Source organism: Monodelphis domestica, chromosome 8, assembly GCF_027887165.1.
Source record: "Monodelphis domestica isolate mMonDom1 chromosome 8, mMonDom1.pri, whole genome shotgun sequence".
Lineage (NCBI taxonomy): Eukaryota > Metazoa > Chordata > Mammalia > Didelphimorphia > Didelphidae > Monodelphis > Monodelphis domestica.
This window is the reverse complement of record NC_077234.1, coordinates 21,610,440-21,633,311: the sequence shown is the minus strand read 5'-3', so window position 1 is coordinate 21,633,311 and position 22,872 is coordinate 21,610,440. Positions and strand designations below refer to the sequence as shown.

Sequence of the window (22,872 nt, the reverse complement as noted above, 5' to 3'; positions counted from 1 at the left end):
TAAAACAAGTGCCATTGCCTTGTAAGTCCCCTAAGGTAAGAAATGGCTCATGTCCCCACTTTGGAATTGGCCTCATACAATTTGATGACATACAAAACATTTGGGGAGACCGAAGGAGATGGACAGGAACCCCTGGCCCCCAATACCAACATACAGAGGTTGAGGGTACAAACGGAGCCAACAGTCTGATGTTGTCTGGGGGTGCTGGCATTCAAGAAGGAAAAGACTGTTGTGAGCAGAGAGAGGAGCGATTGGTCTCTGTGAGGATACTTTATGGCAGTCTTGATACCCAGGTGTGGAGACAGTGGGAGTGGGTTCCTCCAAGGACCTCTCTGTTCTGGCTCACTGGTGAGGGTGGTACTTTGTCAGCTATTTGCTGCCCTGTGAATTCTACCCCTGGATTCTTGCCTTTCATCTCTAGCCTAAGTCCCCATGTCCATCCCTTATCTGCTGGGGATTTCTGGAATCAAGGGTGGCATCCCAGCCCTTGCTTTGCTCCCTTTGTAGTATGATATCAGGGACTCTGCTGCCATGGGTCGATGGTTTCACATCCCCAGGCTGGGCCATGGAATTCTGGTAATCTGCATGATGGTGGCCCTGTGGATGGGCAAACATAGACAGCCACACAAATGATACTGATCCCAAAGCCAGGCAGGTCAAAAACAAAGAAAACTAGACCCATCTCCTTGATGAATATAGATGCAAAAATCTTAAATAGGATACTAGCAAAAAAAAAACTCCAGTAAGCCATCACAAGGGTTGTGAACTATGGCCAGGCCAGGAATGCAAGGATGGTTCAATATTAGGAAAACCATCCACATAATTGACCATATTAAAAAGCAAACTGACAAAAGTCACATGATTATCTCATTAGATGCAGAAAAAGCCTTTGAGAAAATGCAACAGGCATTCCTATTGGAAACACTAGAAAGCATAGGAATGGAAGGGTCGTTCCTAAAAATAATAAACAGTGTATATCTAAAACCATCAGCTAATATCATCTGCAATGGGGATAAACTAGATGCCTTCCCAATAAGATCAGGAGTGAAACAAGGATGCCCATTATCACCTTTATTATTTAACATTGTACTAGAAACACTAGCAGTATCAATAGGAGAAGAAAAATAAATTGAAGGTAATAAAATAGGCAAGGAGGAGACCAAGTTATCACTCTTTGCAGATGACATGATGGTCTACTTAAAGAATCCTAGGGACTCAACCAAAAAGCTAATTGAAATAATCAACAACTTTAGCAAAGTTTCAGGATACAAAATAAACCCACATAAATCATCAGCATTTCTATATATCTCCAACCCATTTCAGCAGCAAGAATTCACAATCACAGTATCACCAATCACAGTAGATGTTTTTCAAAGGACAGACCATTCTTAGTCCACACCTAAGAAGGTGTGGATTTTTGAGTAATTCACACCAGGAAAGCTCTGAGTAAGTTTCTCAGCTCTTTCTTCCTTGTAAATTCACAAGTTGCTTGACCTTTATAGGTACTTAGCACTCCTTTGAATTAGTTCTAAAAATAGGCATGGCTTAAGTATGGGTTTAAGTACTTTTCATTGTTCAGCAAGGAGTTTTCTCCCCTAAAGCAGGCTTAAGTACCAGTGGAGTAGAGGTCTTCATTTCTGATCTAAGTAGAGTTCACTGCCCAAATGGGGAATGGTCTTAATCCAATCTTATGAAGTAAGGTCTGGGAATTTTTAAGGTTCACAATCCCCCCTGAATGATCATTGGGAGACTAGTCTCTCCATTGGTCATTTGACATAATCAATTTGTAGTCCTAGATGCACTTCTAACTACAGATATACACAATATTCAATTTTCTCAGAGAAATTAGAGTAGTGAGGGAGAAAATAGAAAAGAAAGAAAGCAAAACCAATGTTTTGCTAGGCACATTGACAGCCAAATTAGGGGTAGTCCCTTTTGGCATAAATGTGTACATTTATAATAAATGTTCAATCAAACTTCAGTTCAATCAACCATATCCAACGTTCATTCTTGATCTTCTTGATGTAGTGTAGGTTTTCTGCATCTTTCTTTTTTTTTTAATTTCTTTTTTTTTTAATTTTAATATTATTTTATTTGGTCGTTTTCATACATTATTCACTGGAAACAAAGATCATTTTCTTTTCCCCCCTCCCCTCCCCCCCCCCCCCCCCCCGGTTTTCTGCATCTTTCTGCAACAATTCATTCTCTGGATTTAGGAGTTATCAAGCTTTCAAGCTTCTTCCTTGAAGATCTTTTCTCGAGCAAAATCAAAATTCTTGGATTTTCATAAAAATACAATCTCAAAAAAAAATCAAAATTCTTAGATTTTAAATTAAAATACAATTCCCCCTGAAGTAGGTGTTAAAAACATCCAGTTCAACTCAGAATGCAATGTTGAGTTATGGGGGTGTTTGAGTCATTTATCAAAAGAATGGAAAGACACAATCAAAAATATAAGGAAAAAAATTCAAAATAGGCCCTTGTATAGGTCCAATTTAAAGTAATTTCTATCCCACAAGTCTATAGGACAGAATGCAGTAATATTTCACTTATCCATTTGTAGCCAAGACTACAGGAAGTTGCCATAATATAGAAGAAAAGAATTAGAATTCTATTTTGATGGGGAAATGTCATTCCCTCATCTGACCTTTGACATTCTCAGGGATATAGGGAGCCAGCATGGAAGTCAAATTATGTACTTGTCTGAGTACTTTGCAAAAAGTGTAGATACAAGGAAGTCCTACGACTTAACATATGTCAAGCGTCGCAACCTCGACTCTCCTGTGTGCTCTTTTTGGCACTATTCAGGTTAAGTCTGTGCTCCTTGTGTTTTATCCCTTTTTCTGGAATCAGATACAAACATTAATCATAGTCCTATAACATTTTATCAATAAATGGCAGGTTCCCATAGTTTAAAGCTTTTGGGTATGCATTGATATTATAGCAAGAATATATATATTAACTTGTATTACTGCAGAAAAAGTATTAATAATATTTACCTTTAGTACAGGAAATGAAAAAAAATTAAATATTCTAATCAAAATAAAGAAAAGCAATAATAAAAATAAGGAAAAATCAGTAATTCAATGTGTTCTTTGAAAAAAAAAAACAATCAGAAGATTGAGGGATCGAGTCCCTCTGTGGTCGCCATAAACTGTGACATTTAAAAGAGTGAATGCCATAAACTGTAAGAGTTAAAATGGTTGAGGGTCCTAAACTGTAATGATTAAAATAGTGGAAGAAATAAATTGTGATAGATATAAGAGTGGATGGGTAAGTTGTGACCGCAGAAAATATGTTTTCACTACAGTGTCTTGTTTTAAATCAAATATAAGGTATTTGCCAGGGAAATATTCCCAATTATGAATATACCCAAGTCAACTGGGTTTTATAGAGAATTTAATTAATAATACAATGAGGAATTGAAGAAAGAGAGAGAGAAAGGAAATAAATGAGAAAAGAATAGGCCGGCCTAGGCAGCCCTGGCCAACCCAGGCCTAAGCCCTAAAAAAAAGATCAGTCAGTCCTAATCACTCACCATAAGATCTGTTCAATCGAGGATTCAGGGGGACAGAGTCTCCCTAGAGGGTGTTCCAGCCAGAGTCAGCCTCCCTTGAAAGACCTCCTTAGAGATTGTTTCTCAAGAGCCTATATATCTCAAGAGATTTTTTCAACAGTCTGTCCTTTTTCTTATACAGCGGGTTTTCTCCTATGTTACCTCCCCTAAGTTCTTCCATCTACCAATCACAGTAGATGTTTTCCAAAGGATTCTGAATTCACACCTGAGTAGATTAATCCTTTTAGTAATCCACACCTGAGTAGGTTAGAATCTCTGTGTAAGTTTTTTCCTCTTTGCTCCTTTTAAGTTCACAAGTTGCCTGACCTTTATAGGTACTTAACACCCCTTTGTAATTCTAAAAATAGGCACGGCTTAAGTATTGGTGTATTTTCCATTGTTCAGCAAGGAGTTTTCTCCCCTAAAGCAGTCTTAAGTACGGGTGGAATAGAGGTCTTCACATTTCTGATCTAAGTAGAGTTCTCACTGTCCAAATGGGGAGTGGTCCCAATAGGGAATTGTCCCAATGGAGAATTCCCCAATGGGGAATTTTTTTAACATTCACAAGTCTGAGAAATTTCAAGATTCACAAAACACTCTCTACACAATTAAAACTAGATCTAAACAACTGGAGAAACATTGATTGCTCATGGGTAGGACAGGCTAATATAATAAAAATGACAATCCTGCCCAAATTAATTAACTTATTTATTGAACTACCAAAAATTTCTTTTACTGAATTAGAAAAAACCATAACAAAGTTCATTTGGAAGAACAATCAAGGATATCCAGGGAAACCATGAAAAAAAAATGCAAGGGAAGGAGGACTTGCTGTCCCAGACCTCAAACTATACCATAAAACTGTGGTCATCAAAATAATTCAGTACTGGCTAAGAGACAGGAAGGAGGATCAGTGGAATAGACTTAGGGTAAATGACCTCAGCAAGATAGTCTATGATAAGCCCAAAGTTCCCAGTTTTGGGGACCAAAACCTACTATTTGATAAAAACTGCTGGGAAAATTGGAAGACAGAATGGAATAAATTAGGTTTGGATCAACATCTCACACCCAAGACCAAGATAAACTCAGAATGGGTAAATGACCTGAATTTAAAGAAGGAAACTATAAGCAAATTAGGCGAACACAGCATACTTGTCAGATCTTTGGAAAGGGAAAGGCTTTAAAACCAAGTAAGAGCTAGGAAAAACAAATCACAAAATGTAAAATCAATAATTTTTATTACATCAAATTAAAAAGGTTTTGTACAAACAAAATGAATGCATCCAAAATTAGAAGGGAAGCAACAAATTGGGAAACAATCTTCACAACAAAAACCTCTGACAAAAGTTTAATTACTCAAATTTATAAAGCGCTAAATCAATTGTACAAAAAATCAAGCCATTCTCCAATTGATAAATGGGCAAGGGACATGAATAGGCAATTTTCAGTTAAAGAAATTAAAACTATGAATAAGCACATGAAAAAGTGTTCTACATCTCTTATAATGAGAGAAATGCAAATCAAAACAATGCTGAGATATCATGTTGGAGGGGATGTGGCAAAGTTGGGACTTTAATGCATTGCTGGTAGAGTTACGAATTGATCCAACCACTCTGGAGGGCAATTTGGAACTATGTCCAAAGGGCGATAAAAGACTGTCTGCCCTTTGAACCAGCCATAGCACTGCTGGGTTTGTACCCCAAAGAGAAAATAAGGAAAAAATATGTATAAGAATATTTATAGCTGCTCTCTTTGTGGTGGCAAAAAATTCAAAAATGACGGGATGACTTCCAATTGGGGAATGGCTGAACAAATTGTGGTAAATGTTGGTAATGGAATTCTATTGTGCTAAAAGGAATAATAAAGTAGAGGAATTCCATGGAGACTGGAACAAGCTCCAGGAAGTGATGCAGAGTGAGAGAAGCAGAACCACAAAAACACTGTACAGAGACTGACACACTGTGGTACAATCTAAGGTGATGGACTTCTCCATTAGTGGCAATGCAGTGATCCTGAACAACTCAGAGGGATCTACAAGAAAAACCACTATCCACATTCAGAGGAAACACTGGGAGTAAAAACACCAAAGAAAAACAACTGCTTGATCACATGGGTCGAAGGAATATGATTGGGGATGTAGACTCTAAATGAACATCCTAGTGCAAACAACAACATGGAAATAGGTTCTGATCAAGGACACACATTATACCCATTGAAATTGCATGTTGGCTATGGGAAGGGTTGGGGTTGGGGAGGGAGAGAAATAACATGATTATTGTAACCAAGGAATAATGTTCTAAATTGTAGAAATAAACTAATTGAAATTTGAAAAGAAAAAAAAGAAAGTAGGATGTTTGAATAAATATCTATATATGTGTTAGCATCGCTTGGTTGGAGCACAGGCGTCAGGGAGGAAAGACTGAGTCAGTCACTGGTCCCACTAAGAAAGGAATAAAGTGTCCTAGATGTCATAGATAATAGCCACCAAGACCCAGATTTGGGGGCACATTTGGATAGCACGAACCTCAAATACACAAAAGTTGCTGAGTGATAATGAGAGAGTAGTAAATGAAATCAGCATGGTCTGAAGACTGAGGAGTTTCCAGTTGATGGTCTTATGTGTACAATTTGCACGTTTGTAAAATATAAGCTCTCTGAGGGCAGAGAATGTCTTTTTTTTTTTACTTTTACCTTCTGTCTTGGAATCAATACTGTGTATTGGCTCCAAGGCAGAAGAGTGGTCAGGGTTAGGCAATGGGGGCTAGGCACTGGAAAGTGTCTGAGGCCAGAGTTGAACTCAGGACCTCCCACCTCTAGGCCTAGCTCTCAATCCACTGAGTCACTCAGGTGCCCCCAGAATGTGTCATTTTTAAAAGATCTCCTTATTTTCTGCCAGCACTTAGCAAAGTGGTTTGTGCTGAACGTGACCTGCTCCCTTTTACAGGGGAACCAGGAGATCTTGTGTGGGTTTGGACGATTCCTTCAGTGGCTTTTGAACCACAGTGGACTGGACCTTACGTGATAATACTAACCACCCCCAGAGCTATAAAGGTGGCAGGAAAGAAACACTGGATCCACATGCTTCAACAGAAACCTGTTAAACCAAGGGCAGCCGCACAAGCAGCAGAGCAGGGGAAGGCCACCAAAACCTCAGATCCCCTAAAGATCAAGATTCATCGACATTGAGCAGTATGGGAAAAGGAGGATCGGATGTGGCTATCCTTGGACTTGTACTCTTGAGATTTTTGGAAATTAGTCTACCCTTCCCAGTAGTTCAATACCGATGGGTAGTCAGTAGGACAGGGGATGGGAAGGAAGTGGTTAGTGCCAACCAGTACCAAGCCGGGAGGGGAAGGCCCCCAATATTCTTTTTGATCTGTGAGATTTACTTGGGACTAAGCGGATGGATCCCTCACATACCCTTTCATGTGCAACTCCAGCTGGGACTCTGTATCTACCAGGAACCCCTAGAACTCCTTCTTGGCTTATTCTGTTAAATAGTTTGTATAATATTAGGATTAGTTGTTCTTTGAATGTTTGATAGAATACATTTGTGAATCCATCTGGACTTGGGGATTTTTTCTTATGGACTTCTTTGATGGCTCATTCAATTTCTTTTTCTGATATGGGGATGTTTATGTAATTTATTTCTTTACAACACCTCTCTGCCTCTTTAGACTCTCACCAAAAAAGGTTGAAGCTATTTGGTGAGTGTTTCCTCTTTTCTCCTCATCTTCACCATTCTTTGATTCTGGAAGAGTAACCACTAGAGTCACTCAGACCTCTTCCCACTCTCACTTTCACTCTTGTCTCAGATGAAGAAGTCACATTACTCTTTTCATGGGCAGAAAACTCTACAAGTGCCCTGCATCCCATCCCCTCCCTTCTCCAGCAGATTGCCCCCACTATCATTCCAGCTCTCTAATTTTCAATCTATCTGCTGGGTCTTTTCCAGCTATCTACAAATATCCATCTCTCTCATCCCTGAAAAAAATCCCCAGTGACAAGGCTACTCACAATTCATTTTTCAGTGCTGCACCAACACACAATAGAGACAGAGAGAGAGAGAGACAGACAGGTAGACAGTCAGAGAAAGAGAGAGTCAGAGAGACAGAGACTGGCATAGATCTGTGGAGAGAAAATGTCCAGAACTCAACAGGGAAGAGAGGATCACAGAAGATAAAGTGGGCAATTCTGATGACCCAAAATTCATTTTGTGCTCAAACAATTCTGATGGTGTAAGAATGGAGATTTGAACCCCGGACTTCAATTCCCAGGAGTCCTTAGTAGCTCCTTCTCAGTCTCTCTTCCTACTTCTGCTTCCAAGCAGACGCTTCTCTCATGATGTAGTATAAGAGAATGTGCCATTTGGCCCTCCTAGGCATATGCTTTCTTACTTTGTATTTTCTTTAATTCTTAATCTTAAAAAATATAATACTTCTAGCAGAGAAACTAATTTTAACTACTACAGTTTTGTTGAGCCACGTTGGTTGATGAAATACCTTCAATCTTCTGATCTTTTGTCTACTGTAACTAATAGCTAGTGCCTAGTTTGCTTTTTTTTTAAGCCACATTTCTCCAAGATGCCTTTGTAGAAAACCATCTTGATCAGCTCTGGCCTGCTGCCATGTGCTTCAGACTTTCTTGAACCCTTCCCATTGGCCCAGCTGGCTCAGCTCCTGTTCCCAGCATCCGGACCTGTTTGACCCAGATCTTGATCACCTGTTGACCCACCCACTCAGCCCCAGCAGAATCTAGCCTTGGAGCAGATCGCTCATTACCCAGGTAAAAACAGGGTAATTTTCCCTTAGGCTATGATTAGCCTCCATGTGGACTAGGGGCAGGGGAATCACAGGAGGGGAAAAAGAAAGGGAAAGAAGGAAGAGACTTTTCCAAACAGGAACTTACAAACATAGGGTATTTAAAAGGATATCTTTTAGCTATATTGGTTCTTTCATTTAACTCACCTGTGATCCAGGGGCAAAATTCAGCTCTCTGCAACTCTTTAGCCACATTTGAGATTCCTCACTATGGGGGCAGCTGGGTGGCTCAGTAGATTGAGAGCCACACCCAGAGACAGGAGATCCTGGGTTTGCATCTGGCCTCAGACACTTCACACAGACCCTGGGCAAGTCACTTGGGGTCATTTAAACCCCACTGTCTAACCATTGCCAATTTGCCTTCTGACATTAGGCATCTAAATGGATAAAAAAAAAACAAAAACAAGGAACTTTAAAGAGACTGGAGGTTATATTTTTAAGGCATTTCAGACTCCGTGTTTTATGAAAATCTCTGTATTCCATTGCATTTTGCTGATTGTTTTGTTTAAAGTTTAATTTTGTGATTTTAAGTTCATATATTACTGCATTCCATACTATTGTGTTACACTAAATCATTTTAATGTACTGAGTTTTAACTCCCGTTAAATTCTGTTGCTTTTCCCCTATAACTATACTGAACAAACATTGAGTAAGCCCATATTAAAAAAAAAAAAACAGCTTTTCTATTTTTGACTTTGTAAATTGTCACATAGAGGATAGATGGACTCCATCAGAAAATTGCTATAACAACCTTTGGAAAATTTAATGTGCTAAATATCTCAATTGATTTTCAGGGTTCTTTAGACATTATTTTTAGAATTTTTCTTAGCAAACTCTGGTCATTTTTGCCTGCCCCTAACATGAGGTAAGGCCCATTCTAGTAGTTGAAGTGAAATAGAAATTTAACTCACAACTCCCACATTTCTAAAAATGTGAATGGAAGTTGGGCGGTTAATCCCAGGGTATGTACCCCTAGAAGCCTCCAAAAAAAAAAAGGAGCATCTCTCATTTATACTCTTCAGCTCACTATTTAACTTCCACCAGAATGATATCTAGATTTCTTGATGATGTTCTAAACCCAAAATGCATTTTACTTTGTTTAAAAATATGTTTACCAAGGTTGAGAGATTTGCTATGTTTGTAAAAATTGTGACAAATATCCATCAGTTCATAGGCTTTTAAAAATGCCATACAGCAACTCATGTAAAAATGTGATAGTGTGTTTGGTTACTATTGTAATTAATTGGGCTATTGAGAATTTTGGGGATATTGATATCTACATATTTATACTACTGTTCTTTATTTAAAAAAAAAAAACTGTTACTGTGTGAAATTCAGAGTGGATCATGGCCAGATATGAAGAGGAAATGGATCTCATTTTGGTGAGAAAGCCTTGTATTCTTTATTTTCTTAGCTGACAGTGTGTCAATGATTATAAGCTATATTTTTACTTTTAAAACTCTTCAATTATATTTTTCTTGCATGTGCAATATACTATTTCAGTTTTTTATTATTTTTTCTCTCCTTTTTATATTTGAAGCACATGTCACCAGTATTAACGTCTTCTTTAACTTTTTTGATTTTGCGGTAATATAAGTTTAAAATACATTTGCTATAATACTAATGCATGCCCAAAGAAAAAAAGCTTGAGACTATAAAAATGATGCCACTAATTATTTAAAAAAAATTTATGGGACTTTACTTAATAATTCTGTCTGATTCTAGGACAAGATATACACAAAAGAGCCATTGCATAGGGCCAAAGATAAGCCAATCCAGGACGGATTGATGCACTTCCAAGCCAATACAAAGGATTTGAACCTAGTGTGAAGACTCATGGTTGCTATTTTAACATTTGTTAAGACATAGGCCTTCCTTGTGTTCATACTCACTCTGAAAATACAGACGAGTATCCCCAAAACTTGGCTCCTATAATATGGTCCCTTTTCTGACTTTCATAGTGTGGCAAACTTTCTGTATTCCTGGCTACTGACTGGGAAAATGCATCATTGCTTAGATCATTTCAATTGGGCCCTGATTCAAGGACCTCTTATAGATTTATTTTCCTTTACTTGGAATTTTTACACATAAGACTTTGATAGTCTATATTTTCATCCAGAAATGATCTTTTTTTATTTGGATTTTTCTGATGTCTTTTTAAATTTCTCTTGCCAATTGATTCCTATACCTCAGCCATGCATCCCTAAGTGATCCTGTGTTTTTTCAATCATCCTCTTCACGGGGAAATGTAAAAATATTATTTTAAATTGCAAAGTTTAAATTCCTTTTTAGAAGAATTTTAGGTAAAGAAAGATGCAACCTCTCCGAATCCAAAAACTGAACTGTTGGAGAAGACACCATAAAGAAGCCTCCAGACCACAAGCTGCACAAGAAGATCAAGAATGAACTTTGGGTGTGGTTGATTGAACATTTATTTGTATCTATACTTTCATGCCAAAGGGGACTACCCCCTAACTGGCTTTTTGTCAATGCATCCAGGGATTATTGGTTTTGTTCCTTTTTTCCTCTCATCCTCAAATTATTGTAATCTTTAAATTGATTATTTTTTCATTATCCTTTGGGGAAATCCTTCTTCCCAAATGATCATACAGGAAAATGTAAGAATGGAGATTTGAACCTAGGACTTCAATTGCCAGGAGTCCTTGGTAGCTCCCAGAGTTCCGCATAATCTGAGGTGAGGTCATCACCTGGGCTGCAAGGAGAGAGGCTTTTAAAACAGACTTCACCTTCTTCTTGGTCTCTCTTCCTGCTTCTGCTTCCAAGCAGACACTTCTCTCATGATGTAGTGTAAGTGAATGTGGCATTTGGACCCTTTCTTATTTTGTATTTTCTTTAATTCTTAATCTTAAATAAACCTCTAAAAATATAATATTTCTAGCAGAGAAACTAATTTTAACTGCTACAATGGGAGTCAGCCAATCCAGTACCAATCGACTCCTCTATTTGTGAAGACAGGTGTGTCCCCTGTGGGAAGAATTTGCTTTCCTCCATTGTGCACATTTCCACCAAGGATTTTGTTCTCTTTTTTTTCCAATGGGGGGGGGGGGGAATGGAATTTAATCCAACTAAATCCCCTTGTCATGAGAGACGGTTTTGAGGCACAGACTAGCAGAGGAGGCTGCTCTTGAGTGCAGAGCCTCCCTTTTCTCAATAAGGATGTTCTTGGCAGATGATGGAGCCCCAGGATGAACACAGGAGGCTTGAGAAGAAAAAGACTTTAACAGCTGGGAAAAGTGTGATGACCTCAGACAAGGAAAAATAGGATCCCTACTCAGTGGGCACCAAGGTGGCTCAGTAGACAGTGCACCAGGCCTAGAGATGGGAGGTCCTGGGCTCTAATCTGGCCTCAGGCACTTCCTAGCTGTTGTGAAACTTAAAAAAATTCTCAGACTCTACCTTAGAACATTTGGTTAAGACCATTCCCCATTTAAACAATGAAGGTACTTGATCAGGAATGTTAGAACTCCACCATACTTAAGCATGCCTTAGGGGAAGATAAAGTTGTAAACTCCTTGCTGAACAGTGAAAAGTACTTAAACCCATACTTATAGTAAGACAAAAAACTCTTAAGTGGTGCCTATTTTTAGATCTAATACAAAAGGGTGCTAAGTACCTATAAAGGTCAGGCAACTTGTGAACTTGCAAGTGGCAAAGAGGTGAGAACTTACTCAGGTGTGAATTACTCAAAAGTTTAGTCTAACTCAGGTGTGAATTATGAATGGTCTGTCCTTTGGAAAATGTCTACTGTGATTGGTAGATGTAAGAAATTAGAGGAGGTAGCATAGGACAAAATTCCCTTTAAAAGGAGATGAAAAGCTGAAAGAGGAGACTCTCTCTCTTGGGACTCTTTCAGGGACTGTCAGAAGAATCTCTCTCTGGAGAAGGAGCTGGCTGAACTGGTGTCTCTCTGAACACTAGAATCTTGCTTGGGACAAATCTTATAGTGAGTGGATTGAAGACTGACTGATCTCTCTCTCTTAAGGCTGGCCTAAGCTGGCCTAGCCTTTTTTCTCATTATTCCCTTTTTTCTCTCTCTCTCTCTCCCTTTCTTTAAATTCCTCATTTGTATTAAAATCTCTATAAACCCCAGCTGACTTGGAATTTTCCCCTGGGGACCACCTTATATTTGATTTAAAACAAGACATTGTCTTGAAATCATATTTTCTGCGGTCACAATTTAAGGCAAACACTCTTTTATCTGCCACAGTTTATAACTCCCACTATTTTAATCACTACACTGTGTCACCCTGGACAAGTCAGTTAACCCCCATTCCCTAGCCTTTTCAGCTCTTCTGCATTGAGGTCCATACACAGTATTGGTTCTAAATGGTTCTAAAAAAGAAAAGGAGGGTCCAGGGAAGATGAGGACACAGTGGAAGGAACCTGGATTCTGCAATCAGTAGCTGAGTGTGGGAGTAGAAACACCGAGGAAAAGCAACTGCCTGACTACAGTGGTTGAGGGGACATGACAGAGGAGAGACTCTAAACGAACACTCTAATGCAAATATTAACAACATGGCAATGGATCGAATCAAGAACACATGTGATACCCAGTGGAATCACATGTCGGCTACGGGGGGGTGGGGGGGAGGAAAAGAAAATGATCTTTGTCTTTAATGAATAATGCATGGAAATGATCAAATAAAATATAAAATTAAAAAAAAGGAAGTAATAAATTCAGAAACAATCTTCATTACAAAAACCTCTGACAAAGGTCTAATTACACAAATTTATAAAGAGCTAAATCAATTGTACAAAAAATCAAACCATTCTCCAATTGATAAATGGGCAAGGGACATGAATAGGCAATTTTCAGTTAAAGAAATCAAAACTATTAATAAGCACATGAAAAAGTGTTATAAATCTCTTATAGAGAGATGCAAATCAAAACACCTCTGAGGTACCACCTCAGCAGATTAGCTAACATGACAGCAAAGGAAAGTAATGAATGCTGGAGGGGATGTGGCAAAGTCGGTATATTAATGCTGGTGGAGTTGTAAATTGATCCAACCATTCTGGAGGGCAATTTGGAACTATGCCCAAAGGGCAATCAAAGACTGTCTGCCCTTTGATCCAGCTATAGCACTACTGGGTTTGTACCTCAACGAGACAATAAGGAAAAAGACTTGTACAAGAATATTCATAGCTGCACTCTTTGTGGTGGCCAAAAATTGGAAAATGAGGGGATGCCCTTCAATTGGGGAATGGCTGAACAAATTGTGGTATATGTTGGTGATGGAATACTACTGTGCTGAAAGGAATGATGAACTGGAGGAATTCCATGGGACCTGGAACAACCTCCAGGAAGTGATGCAGAGTGAGAGGAGCAGAACCAGGAGAACATTGTACATAGAGACTGATACACTGTGGTATAATTGAATGTAATGTACTTTTCCATTAGTGGCAATGTAGTGGTCCTGAACAACCTGGAGGAATCTATGGGAAAGAAAAGTATCCACATTCAGAGGAAAAACTGTGGTAGTAGAAACACAGAAGAAAAACAACTGCTTGACTACATGGGTCGAGGGGATGCAGACTCTAAATGAACATCCTAATACAAATACCAACATCATGGAAATAGGTTCTGATCAAGGATACATGTAAAACCCAGTGGAATTGCGTGTTGGCTATGGGAAGGGTGGGAGGAGGGGAGGGAGGGATAGAATATGATTCTTGTAACCTAGGAATAATGTTCTAAATTCATTAAATAAATTTTTTAAAAATCCCCCCCCCCAAAAAAAAGGAGGGTCTAGTGGAGATGAGGACACAGTGGAAGGAACCTGGATTCTGCAATCAGTAGCTGAGTGTAGGTCTGACAAGCACCTGGACAATGTCTGGATTAGAGGCATTGGAGGTTCCTTCCAGTTGCACTCAGGAGCTTATCAGCTGACCATACACAGAGACAAAGGAGGCTACTGGTGATGGCCAGTGGGTTTGAGCTGCCTCAAGAGAGGGGACAAGCGAGCTCTTAAGCATAGTCTAGAGACAAGAGCTCAATGAGAGGGTCAAGACCACAGGGAGGAAAGGAAGGCCAAAGGGGTCAAGGACTACAGAAATGGGCCAAGGCTGGCTAAATGTAAGAAGTTAACAGTAGGGAAAAAAGGGAGCTTCATAATTCAGAATTCTAGGAGAGGAAACAATGTCAGTAAAAACACATTCAAATGTCACAATCTTATTAGACAGTCAACATTTATTGGCCAAAAGGGAAATAAATTTCTCAATTCAAAATAATTTTTAGAAAACTAGTCAACTTCGATTAACTGAATTTCCAACAATCCAAGCATTCTGCCTCTCCTTGGGCTTTGCTTTGGGGCACATTGGACCTACTGAAACACGGCATATCAAGCCTTCCACCTTTATGGGTAGCATCGGCACAGCTTCACCCTTCGCTTCCCAGATCTGAATTCTCATAAACAGGAAATCAAGTGAACTGGAAGGACCTCCAGGAACTGATGCAGAGTGTAGGAGAACACTGTACACAGAGACAGATACACTGTGGCATGATTGAATGTAATGACCTTCTCTACGAGCAGCACTGCAATGATCCAAGCCAATTCTGAGGGACTTATGAGAAAGAAGCTCTCCACATCCAGAGGAAGAACTGTGGGAGTAGAAACAAAGCAGAAAAACATCTGCTTGATCATATGTATCCTCATATATCAAGTAACTTAAAGTAAAAATAATAAAAGAAGAAAGGGAATCATTATCCCATGGGAATCTCTTCAGCTTATGGTCAGCAGGGCACACAGATTCCTTAATTATAATGTTGAAAAAAGAATGATCTGGAGATTGAGAATCTTCAGACAAATATCCTGAACCCTCATTGGGTAAAACGGGTAGATTGTTAAATATGAATAGCAATAATCCTGCAGATATATAAACGTATAAAATTATGCGCATAAAAATGCAGAAAATCTTTGCAAACTGCCCCTTCTTCTCCATCCTTTGGGGGGAGAGCTTTATTTTAGTCACAAGATTTTTTATTTGACCAATTTCAGTTCTGGCCCACTCTTCCTTCAGGATGGGGCCGATGCGGGGACAAATCTCAAGAGGCTGGACACTGGGCAGCTTTCTTTGTCTCAGTGCCTGCACCCGCTGACGAACACTATGGAATTTTTCCAGGAACTTAAGTGGTGACTCCTCGTCTCCCAAAAAGGCAGTGCATGACTGTAATTTGATATGCTCTTCTCTTATTTCTTTCATTCTATCAATTTGTGGAGTGTATTCTTTATCAATCTCCCTCCTAGCGTCATCCAAGGAAGAGAGTAAAGCATTTTTTTTCAGGTCCAAGATACCATTAAGCTCCTTAAAATACTGGAGGACGGTTTCTTTATCACTTTGGATAATTTGCTCCACATGGGATTTCTGCTCTTCTAACTTCTCAAGGAGCAGAGAGACATCTCCCAAGGGACCTTCGGTCAACTGCTTGAAGAGTTTCAGGGGCTCCTCCTTTTCTTTCTTGTAGGCACTCTGAAGGTCTTCGATGGGGTGTCCTTGGTGCTGGCCGATGGTAAGGCAGTGGCCACACACTGGCTGGCGGTCCTGCAGGCAGTACATGTTGAGCGGCTGGCTGGAGTGCTCAGGGCATGTGATGCCATCTGGGTGCTCTTCCTGCTCATATTTTTCAATAATAGCCCTCAGGGCAAAGTTGATGGGCAAAGAGTCAATGCCAGGGGGAGTGATTTCAATTATATGCCTGCAAGTAGGACAAGTGATGTCTCTCCGCCCATAGAAGTTCCCAGATGCCTGAAGAATATTTTCCAGACAATTTCTGCAAAACGTATGGGAGCATGGCAGGACTCGAGGATCCTCAAATATGCTATAACAAATGGAGCATGTAAGTTCTGCCTCAAATAAAGGCATTTCCTGTAAAAAAAAAAGTGCTTTATTGAGTCATTTGCAAATACTGATTTTTAAACAGTTTCTAGTTGCTAATAAGAGACCCAGAATTTACTAAGCACCAAATGCCTGCAATTAATGATAAGCAGAGATCACGACCACCTAAAATAAACTAGAGACTCCTGAATTATCCCGGAGCCAGAACTGAAGTGCATTAAAAAGACTCCAATTACATTTAAAAACATTTTTAATTCTCCTGCATAGCCAAGACTCCTGGAGTTTGTGTGTATTTTAAGTCGAAGTCAGTAGGAATTACTGGGCATATTCTAAGTGCCAGACACAGGAAGCACAAAGCCTGACCATTCATTGTGCCCTCAAGGAACTAATAATGGAACATGACAAGGACCAGATCTATAGAATGGATGGAGTGTGATCCACCCCCAAGGGGAAAAGCACTAGCAGAAGCCTATAAAGGCCACCCACAGAAAAGAGTGTTTCAACAGGGCCTCAATGGAAGTGAGGGACTCCTCGGGAGATTGAATCCAATGAGGCTAAATAGGTTTATGATAGGAAGCCAGAGCTCAGGCTGGGAGTCTGCATGCCAAGTGACCTTGGGCCAGTCACTTAACACCCAGTGCCTTGGCCTGTTGCTCTTCTAAGACAGAACTGAAGGGTTTCCATAAAAAAGGGAAGAAGCTGATGGCAGCAGCAGTGGAGGCTGTGCTCAGGCCCAGATCTCCTCCCATCTCTCTCACCCCCTCCCAGCTTCTCCCATTGAGTCCTGGTATGCCCAGGAGAATAAAGCCAAGGTTTGTAAACATCTGGCAGCCATGCACAGCCTCCATTTCCCTCAGGAGGCCTTTTCAGCTCTCTGGGCCAGCTTGGCCCACAGAAATGGATGTGCCTGTGCTGTAGCCAGGTCGGGAAAAGCCCCATTTTTCTCCCTCTCTTTCTCTGGCTTTTCTGTAGCAGAGCTAATGAGAAAACAGGTTTTGGCTGATTTCCCACACAAAAAGAAGAGTAAATCCAGGGAATAGGGAGAGGGGTTTCTGGGGCTCTTCTTGCTACACAAAGCTCCAGCTGGTGACACTTCACCAAGGCTCCATGGGAGCGCTGGCTGTCAGACCAACCCAGCAATGTGTGAATCTTAAAAATTCTCAGACCCTACTTCAGAACACTTGGTTAAGACCATTCCCCATTTTACACAATGAAGGGACTTAGGAATGTGAGAACTCTACTCTACCCATACTTAAGCATACTTTAGGGGAAGATAAGGTTGTAAATTCTTTACTGAACAATGAAACAGTATTTAACTCATACTTATAGTGAAGCAAAAACCTTAAGCTAAGTCTATTTTTAGGAAGGTGCTAAGTACCTATGAAGGTCAGGCAACTTGCAAATTTGTAAGGGGCAAAGAGGTGTGAACTTACTCAAAAGTTTAAGTCTACTCAGGTGTGAATTAAGAATGGTCAGTCCTTTGGAAAATGTCTACCCTGATTGGTAGATATGAGAACTTAGGGGAGGTGACATAGGAGAAAATTCTCTTTAAAAGGAGGTCAGAAAAGGCCTCTGGAAATTCAGTTTGCCAAAGCTGAATTGAAGCTTGGACTCTGAACACTAGAATCTTGTTTGGGACAAATCTTGTGGTGAGTGGATTAAAGACTTACTGATCTCTCTCTTAAGGCTTAAAGCCTAGGCTGGCCTAGCCCCTTTCTTATTATTTCCTCTTGCTCTCTCTCTCTCTCTCTCTCTCTCTCTCTCTCATTAATTCCTTATTTGTACTAATTAAAATCTCCATAAAAACCCAGCTGACTTGGGTATATTTTATATTTGGGAATTTTTCCCTGATGACCACTTTATTTTTAATACAAAAAACATCTTTGCGGTCACAGTTTAAGGCAATCACTCTTTTAACTGTAACAGTTTATGACATTTTTTTAAATGTCACAAATGCTAGAAAAAGGAGAAATGACAAAAGAAGGCAGTTTTATAAAAACCTAAGCCTACAATCCAGCACATTCTGAATGAAAAGGCATTGAAAATCTCTTCCTTGGTGCCTGGCTCTTTGCTAAGAACCGGGATAGAAACAGGAAAAGGGGGCCAGTCACTGCTTCTGAGGTGATGGTTTTAAGGAAGCAAGTCTAGGGGAGAAGTGCCAAGGGGGGGAGGGGAGCAGGGTGACTAGACTTGGAGAAGGAAGGTCCTGAGTTCCAATCTGGCCTCAAACACTTCCCAGCTGTATGAACCTGGAGGAGTCACATCACCCCCTCCCTATAGCCCTTTACTGCTCTCCTGCCTTGGAACTGATAGCAGAATTGCTATCTGGATTGAGGATCTGTTCCTGATTCCCCCCTTCCTCTTCCAGGGTGAGCTCTGGGAATCAGAGGGTTCCCATGCTTAAAGGTGCACAGGAGGGCTGCTAGAATTCTGATGTTAACAAATTCTGATGCTAACAAACACCCTGGAAATCTTTTTTTTTTCCTGAGACTTTTTTTAAGCTTCAATTTAGAAGACTCTCATGCTGTCTCTTCCAGGCCTGTGAGCTCTGATTCTGTCACTTGAAAACAGTGAGTTCTTCCAAATTCGGTGAATTTCCTTCGGGGGTTACACAAAGATATTATTGGCTCAATTTTCAGAGAACTCTTCAGGCCAATTGGCAAACAGCTTGTCCTCAAATTGGAAGCATCCCTGTAAGAGTTTCTAATGTATCATTAGTTGTTTGTCTATAGTAAATGAGATTGCTGAGTGTGGCCTGTGTTTTCTGTCTATGGAGTCTAGAAGCCCCAAACCTGTGTTCTAGTTGGATCTGGAAACCCCAGGTTTGACCTTGCCACAGGAGTTCCTCCCCAGGGAAAGTCCTACTTCATGGCCTCTTAGACTAAGGATAGACTTGGAGATGGTTAGTGGCTCTTCTGGCCTCCACAAGCCTCTCCCACTATCACACCCTTCTTTGGAGGATCCAACTTCAGCTTGGGAGACTGAAGGGTTACCTGCTGCCTACTGGGGGTTCCAGATCCCACTAGGCACAGGTTTGGGGGTTCTAGATTCCATGTTGGCAGAACCCACCTCTAAGAGCTGTCAAAGCCCTGTGAAGTCATCAGCCAATCACTGAGCAACACCAAGCCAACAGGCAGGCATTTGGCTGGAATCTCTTTTCCAAGGGCAGAACAGAACAGGCCAACGGAGGGTTGGCCAAGACTCCTGTTCCAAGGAGAGCTTCTTTGTAAAATGGAATCACTCTGGGGCTTTGCAGGCTTCATCCATCAAACCTTAACTTTTATAGCCTGCAGAGGAGGACAGTACAGGCGGCCCCAGGCTGGGACAAATGTGGGTGCAAAACAAGGCACCCTTCGGGCTGGAGGAGCAAACCTGCGTCCGGGCCTGCCAAGGCGCTGCCCAGCCTCACCCACTGAAGAGCTGCTCCCGGAAAGTCCTTCCAGATGCTCCTGTTTGTCATTATTTCCTCCCTAAAGCACGGGCCTCTCTCATGGCCAAAGCCAGGCATTCAGTGGCCACCGTGAGCCCTTGAGGGTCTCCCGCCCCCGCATCTATCGCCCCGAGGCTCCCCGGGGGCACCTCTCAGCCGGCCCCTTCTAAATGGCAGGGAAGGTCGCTAAGGCTTTGGGGAACAGACACTAGAGCCCCGGGAGTCCCGGCCCGGTCTGAAGCTGGTGGGCACGGGGTGTGGGCCGCGATGTCCCTCCAGATCTAGTCCTGCTGGTCTTCCACAGGGGAAAGTCCCAGAGCCAGAGTGAGGCACAAGTGGGGGGATGGAGGGACGGGGAGGTGAGTAAAGGAACACAAGGGAGGTCAAACAGTAGGCTGGGGAAAGGACACCGGCTGGGGGGAAACTGAGGTAGGGGGCGCCGGGGAGGAGCGACCAAGTCAGGGCGAGGATGTCGTCAAGGCGAGAGAACAAGGGTTTGGTGGTCGGGGCCCCTCCCTCCCGCAGGAGCCGGCGCCCTTCCTCCCCCTCTAGTCTTTCCCCCCAATGGGACCCAGAGGACCTTTCCTTTCCAGGGAAGGCAGCCAAGACGCTGGCCACGGGGATCCACCCCGCTCCGCACCCCAGAATCGATCCCAGCTCCGATACCGATCGGTCCTTAGCCTGGAGCCGGGGAGCAGCGCAGGACTGGATTGAATTTTGGCGGGCTCACCAGTACTGGAGGGGAAGCCGGGAACACTTTCAACCGCCGCAGATAGTCGTCCCCTCCCCCTCTCCCGCCACACCCTGCTGAGCCGCGCGCCTCTTCAGAAAGTTAATGACTGCAACTGGAATGGGCTGGAGAGGCTCAAAGCGCATGCTCTGAGGTGATGGCGGCAGCAGCGTGGCCTGCGCGGGAAGGACCGGCTCCATTTCCTGGCTGAGCGCCTGAGAAGCAGATTGGGTGTCTCCGGAGATGAACCCCCGAATGTCTCAGACTAAAACACGTGGACTGGCACGTTGAGGAAAGCTGTCTACCGAGAAATCGCTCTGGAGGCTTCGCTCCAGGCTCTCTCCCTGACCTGTTCTCGACTCCGGAATTCCAAGCTGACTGGCAGGGGGTCGAGGCTCTCCCAGCCTCGGGGCCAACACCTTGGTGGGCGGATGCGCCAGAGGGCACAAGCGTTCGGCACCGGGTCGCCTCCTACCTAATTGATACCGTGCGGGAAATGGGCCGATTTATCCCAAAGATCGCACTGGATGCTTTAAGAATAACACTGATTTATGAAGAATTGGATTAACAGTTTAAGATGTTCATGTGAATATGTTAGAAGTGAAAGACTTGTGGTTCGAGTGGTTAGGATAAACTTTTGAGAAGCTTTTTATATAGCAACATGTCAATTTTTTCTATAAATGCTTCTGTGTGAACCATCATACATTCATGATATAAATTGAAGATCACATTTTGAGAAGTTAAGTATATTAACCCCTCAAAGGAATTGTTTAGAATTGCTAGGATACAAACGTGATGGCTCATTCTGAGCCCTGGCTACCCCTCCCTCCCTTCTCTCCACAGCTAGAGTTACATCATCATACACTAGCAGGCCACCAGAAGCAGATTTTGATTACAAATAATTTCATTGGTTAGTTTGAGGGTCTGATCTTGGTGATGTTTTGGGGAATGAGGGTACATGTGTTTTGCTCTTGCGTTGTTTCTTTTGAGATGAGGGGGAATAATAATCATGGCAGTTCATAGGTAAGGGGCATTGATGAAAGAGTATGTATGTAAAGGGGAATTGGGTGGGCAGTCACATCTGGAGAAGGACCACGCTGTGGTCTCCCCAGCTACCACCCGAGACTCTGTCAAGGAGTCGTGGACTGATGGCCCCCAGCAGAATATATGTTAAATCCTGCCCATCTGTGTATCCTTGGATACCTTTTCTAATCAAGTTTTTACTTCTATTCATGTATGCTCTCTGCACCTCCCAAACCAGATAATGACCCAACACATACATTCTAAGCTCTTGCTAATTTCAGTTTAATTAAAAAAAAAACACAAAAGGTCAATTGGAAAAGTATCATAATTAATCATTGGTAGTCCCAGCCCTCTTTTGGGGGCAAGGATCTGTTTGTGTTCCCCCGCCCCCCCCCTCCCCCAGATACTCCCATACACATTTGGATTCCAGAAGGATTCACCCGGTCCTGCCATGACTCCCATCACAACAACAAGCCTGGGATAATGCAGATTCAGAGACTGCTAAAACAACAAGATGTTCTACCAACTTGGGGACAAATTTGGACACCTGCAGTCTAAAGAAAACAAAGAATGGACAAGCAACAATTTATACCTCCTGATTGCACTGCCACCTTAATTCTTGCCATGCTAGCCATTTTTTCTGTACCCCCTGGTATTTCTGCCATTGAAAACCCCTTATCTTCCATTATTCATTTTTCCTTGTGGAAATTCATTGCTTCCTTCTCCCCCTGTTGTATTACTGCACCCTAGTGACAAGAAAAGTTCCAAACCCATTTAAGCCTCTGCATTGATTATACAACATGTTTCCCTCAGGACTTATAGAAATTCTTGGCATGTATTTTAACAAATTGTCTTAATCCCTCCAATCCTGCTACCATTGTACTTGTTGTTAAATAACCACCCTTTATCATACTTCCTGTTAATATGACTATTGACTGGTATGATGGCCCAGGCATTTATGCCTTACAATTAATTTCCAACAGTTTAAACCATCCTAAACCCTTCATTGCACCCCTTACTGGACATCACTGCACTCATTGCACCACTACCAACCTTTCCTACAAGGAGTCCACACAATACAGACAAATCATGGATATCAGTCAGTCTGGCACCTCCCTTTATTCAGTCTTATCCATTGCTAATTCATCTTCCCTTATCTCCAACAGTGATTTGACCTATACCTTTATTGCTTGTGGATTTCCTCTTGTCTTATGTTTTCTTATTCTTTTTTGCTTTCCAGTACTCATCTGATACCTAGGGTCCACCATTTGGCAAGTCCAAATTGAACCGAAGTCTCTTCGGCTCAAAAATTAAAAAAGGGGGGATACACTGGGAGCCATCATACCATGACATCTTGACAGAATCACACGTGATAGCTGAGGAGATAACAGTGGTCCTTGGTGAGATGTGACTGCCCACTCTATCCCCTTTTACATGACCTCTTTCATCAATGCCC

General features: G+C 41.6%; 1 protein-coding gene across 2 annotated transcripts; it reads right to left on the bottom strand.

Moving 5' to 3' along the window:
* Nucleotides 1-14,216: 14,216 nt before the first annotated feature.
* On the bottom strand, nucleotides 14,217-20,734 carry LOC100016282 (tripartite motif-containing protein 59-like). 2 transcript variants are annotated; one of them, XM_007502287.3, is made up of 2 exons: nucleotides 20,394-20,480; nucleotides 14,217-16,263 (listed from the first exon to the last, which is right to left on the bottom strand). In XM_007502287.3, exon 2 carries the CDS (start codon nucleotides 16,258-16,260, stop codon nucleotides 14,644-14,646), a length of 1,617 nt encoding a protein of 538 aa, XP_007502349.2. In that variant the 5' UTR covers nucleotides 16,261-16,263; nucleotides 20,394-20,480; the 3' UTR covers nucleotides 14,217-14,643. The 2 variants fall into 2 exon arrangements, with proteins under 2 accessions (XP_007502349.2, XP_007502346.2); XM_007502284.3 differs by having other exon boundaries at nucleotides 14,219-16,263; nucleotides 20,244-20,734.
* Nucleotides 20,735-22,872: the final 2,138 nt, after the last annotated feature.

What these genes read in the sequence shown, in the direction of transcription:
- LOC100016282 (XM_007502284.3), bottom strand. Translation starts at nt 16,260, where the DNA reads ATGCCTTTATTTGAGGCAGAACTTACATGCTCCATTTGTTATAGCATA.